We start from the raw sequence: 4230 nt of genomic DNA on the forward strand, positions 1-4230 counted from the left end.
GTTACAGATATGAACTGAAGCTCAAAAATGAAGAAACGCTTAATTTTCAAGATGATCCGTTTGTCCAGGACATTACCCGATAATCACTTGGAAGGAATCACTTGATTCATAATCATTTGGAAGGAATCACTTGATTCATTAAATCTTCGTCATCATGAAGACACAAGATTTGTGTATTTCTGCTCCAAACGTCACTACAAGCGAAGCATAAAGTGGCATGTCATTGCAAGTGTTGTGAAGCAAAATGATGCATTTTGAAACAGAAAGGTAATTTATACGATGTGTTCTTATCTGAAATAAATGTTTCCGATATTGAGATTTTGTAAATATCAAACTTTAGCACATTTGCTCAAATTTTTTATTATTATTTTATTTCAGCCAAATCATGGCAACTGAAAAATTCTAAAGGTGACCAACATCATAGGATGACAAACAATCAACTGAATCCATCATTTGGAATTCATCTGATCGAAATATCGAAGACAATTTTGATGATTTTTGAAGAAAACCTTGCAACAAGTTGCCTGAAAAGTAAAATAACTCAACTTCTATTTGAACTTTGACTATCAACTCGATGGCAACATTGTTCAGTTATCATCAACGTTTATTAATTGTGTTGTGTTTAACAATGTGACGTCATTTTGTCGCTATATTAGTAATATGATTTAACGATTCAAATCTGATGATATTGTATAATTGACGATGCTTATCTAGTTAAAGGGTACTACGACACCTTATCGAAAGACACTTTATCGAAAGACACTTTATCGAACGACACCTGATCGAAACGACAGCTGATCGAAAGACACTTTATCGAACGACAGTTAATCGAGCCGACAGTTGATCGAAAGACACTTTATCGAAACGACAGCTGATCGAACGACATTTTATCGAACCGACAGTTAATCAAAACGACAGTTGATCGAACGACACTTTATCGAACCGACAGTTCAAGCAAGATTTTAGCGTGTTTCTCAAACATTGGAACAATGAGCCATTGTGATGTGCGGTCTTTGTAATGGTGTGCATTAATGAATTGTGATGTATATATCATAAAGTTGACGATTTATATTTTATATCTATATTTTATATTTGTATCATAAAGTGTTCGATTTCGCATGGCGGCCGGCCCGCCCACATATTAATAAGATATCACAAGAATACGCACGAGAATTACTAAGTACGAGATTGTCTGTACAGTAGACTAGACTAGTCATTATAGATACAAAGAGTAAGGAATTGAAGGCAAAATTTAATAGCAAGGGGCATGTCGCTGTCTGACTTTTACACAAAGACTTTAAGGTCAAAGTTAAAAATTTTTGGGTCAAAAAACTGGTTGCCCTATTTATGAGTTATATGACTATTATAATTACATTATTTGATCATATTGTGTATACTTACATTTCCACACTATTTGATTTTAGACATCTTAAGAATTCTTGTAATTTTTTCCACGTTAATAACGATTGTATACATATCGAAATGGAATTCATTTTAAGTGATAAAGGCAAACGAAAGTTGGCCTTGGACGGTTTCTTGTACGTTCGTGACAAAACAACAAATGGCGTAACTTACTGGAGATGTGAGGACTACCTCAAATGCAAAAGCCGTCTATCCACAGCCGAGGACGACAGCCTCAAGAGAGCACCATCTGAACACAGTCATCCACCAAACCCTGCACGTGTTATAGTTGCAAGAGCACAAGCCAGCATGCGAGATCGAGCAATCAATTCAGATGAACGTACCTCAAACATTATTCAGAGGGAAACGCAGGATATATCCTTAGCCACCGCTGGTGCTCTCCCTAAAGCAACATCATTAAAGCGGATGATACAGCGAAAGCGCGTATGTCCAGAAGGAATCGGCTTGATGGATGAACTCCGCGTGACACCGAGGGGAGAAGCCTTCGTTATCGAGGAAGACGATGAGAACGAATTCTATATGTTTGCGTCTCAAAAGAATCTGGATATACTGAACAAATGCGCTAATTGGTTTTGTGACGGTACATTCGATGTTGCCCCACTTGGATACCAGCTGTACACGATACACGCGCTGGTCGATGAAAATCGCACGGTGCCACTCGTATACACCGTTACCGAGAACAAATCTGAAGCTGTGTACAATCGCATCTTTGGTTTATTGGAACAACAGCGACCAGGAATAGCCCCAGAAACCGTAACAATAGACTTTGAAATGGCAGCATATAATGCTCTTTCTTCCAGCTTCCCTCGGGCAGAAATTCTCGGCTGCCTTTTCCATTTTGGCCAATGTAGCTTCCGGAAAATTCAGGCTCTCTCTCTGCAGCGGTGGTTCAATGAAGATGCAGAGCACGCCCTTCGCATAAAATGCTTCCAGGCACTGGCATTCGTTCCGCCTGAAGACGTTGTACAACGGTTCGAGGACTTCCTGGCCACGTTCAGTGACGACGATGAGCAGCACTTGTCTGAATACATTGACTATTTTGAAAATACTTGGATTGGACGATTGTGTCGCAGGAATCGTCGTCAACCTCTATTTCCTATCCGATGTTGGAATGTCTTCCACCGGGTTCAAGATGACCTTCCACGAACGAATAATAGCATTGAAGGATGGCACAATGCGTTCAGCAAGCGTGTCTCAATATCCCATCCGACGCTTCGCAGACTCGTCAAAAAAATTAAGCAGGAACAAGGTTCCAACGAATTGTTAATTGAACAATTGAGTGCTGGAATCGATGGCCCACCACGGAAGAAGCGCTACGACGCTGTCAACCAACGTCTGAGGAGCATAGTTGAAAATTATGACTCAACAAATATGGACATAAAAAGTTATCTTCGAGCAATTGCACACAACTTGTGATTAAATGAATGCGATTGAAATGTGCACTTCGTCAGTTGTCGTGCTTTTAACAGTGCATGTTGTCAGTTCTTTTAATAAATTGTCGTTCTTTTAACAGTGCATATCGTCAGTTGTTTCAATAAATTGTGGATCTTTTAACCCTATCCTAACCAGGCTCGCGAGTTTACTAAAAAAACTAGGTGTGGCCAACCCCGCACACACATTTGCAATCGTTAATTACTAGAAACCTATGCGTCGTAGACGATGAGATTATTACAGGTTAGTAGAAACATCATCTGGCTTCCTGTATACATCATAATTGTAAAACTAAAGAAAGTGAATTTAGTGTAAATTAGGTATTTCTAAAAGTGACACATTTCTATAAATTCTTCTTGTTACGCCGCGCCCCCGCTGTGAAAAGAGAACGAAAAAGAATAGTTAGTCAAGTTATTGGTGCGTAAATGAGTAATACGTTTCAATGCGGAGAGAGAGCAAAATTATATAAATATCACAATATCTCAAAAATTACAAAATCTAACTTTATCAAACAAACATGGACAGATAGCTGAACATCACAATGACCCATTGTTTCAATGTTTGAGAAACACGCAAAAATCTTGCTTGAACTGTCGGTTCGATAAAGTGTCGTTCGATCAACTGTCGTTTTGATTAACTGTCGGTTCGATAAAGTGTCGTTTGATCAACTTTCGGTTCGATAAAGTGTCTTTCGATCAACTGTCGTTTCGATCAGGTGTCGTTTCGATCAGGTGTCGTTCGATTAAGTGTCTTTCGATAAAGTGTCGTTCGATTAAGTGTCGTTCGATAAAGTGTCTTTCGATAAGGTGTCGGGTCACGTAGTTAAAGCGAAATATCAATGACAGCCGATAAATTTCGGCAACATTTCATCGACAAAAACGTTTTTCTTAGAAACGTTTGCTTCATTTGTAAAAGTAATTACTGTTTAAGATGACAATGACGGCAAAGTTGCTGTTCGAACATTTTATATTCTCTGAAACGTTTCATTTATGATAGCCTTTTAATTGATAAAGGCAACATTTCTTCGATTATGACAACTAAAATGCAACGTTCTTATTTCGTTCGTTTTATGAAATCGTTTTGAGTCAATCTTCTATATCCGACTGAAACAAACTTTGTTTCTTTGAATTGACGTTGGCAGAATATTTCTACCTGAATGTTTAACGATGCTTTTTGCTTGAATACTTGCTTTGTGATGTCAATGGTTTAGAATAATTGCCATTGTTATGTATAATACTTTGACTTGATATTAACCACTGACACAATCGTTTTCACGTTTACGTCGATATAATTTTTTGTCATTTTATTTTGTTGTGATTTGCTTTTTAGTTTTGACGACATATGACGACATTTCCAATTGAAAATAAAATGTTATTC

The 4230-nt window shown here is 37.9% G+C and overlaps 1 protein-coding gene across 2 annotated transcripts; it reads left to right on the plus strand.

Annotated features, from left to right (window-relative positions):
* Nucleotides 1-4230, plus strand: LOC143447084 (uncharacterized). Of its 2 annotated transcripts, XM_076947020.1 has the most exons (3): nucleotides 1-267; nucleotides 379-531; nucleotides 715-4230. In XM_076947020.1, the coding sequence occupies exon 3, from the start codon at nucleotides 1348-1350 to the stop codon at nucleotides 2836-2838; it is 1491 nt and encodes a 496-aa protein (XP_076803135.1). In that variant the 5' UTR covers nucleotides 1-267; nucleotides 379-531; nucleotides 715-1347; the 3' UTR covers nucleotides 2839-4230. The 2 variants fall into 2 exon arrangements, with proteins under 2 accessions (XP_076803135.1, XP_076803134.1); XM_076947019.1 differs by having other exon boundaries at nucleotides 379-4230.

This window comes from Clavelina lepadiformis, chromosome 2 (genome assembly GCF_947623445.1).
Source record: "Clavelina lepadiformis chromosome 2, kaClaLepa1.1, whole genome shotgun sequence".
Classification (NCBI taxonomy): domain Eukaryota; kingdom Metazoa; phylum Chordata; class Ascidiacea; order Aplousobranchia; family Clavelinidae; genus Clavelina; species Clavelina lepadiformis.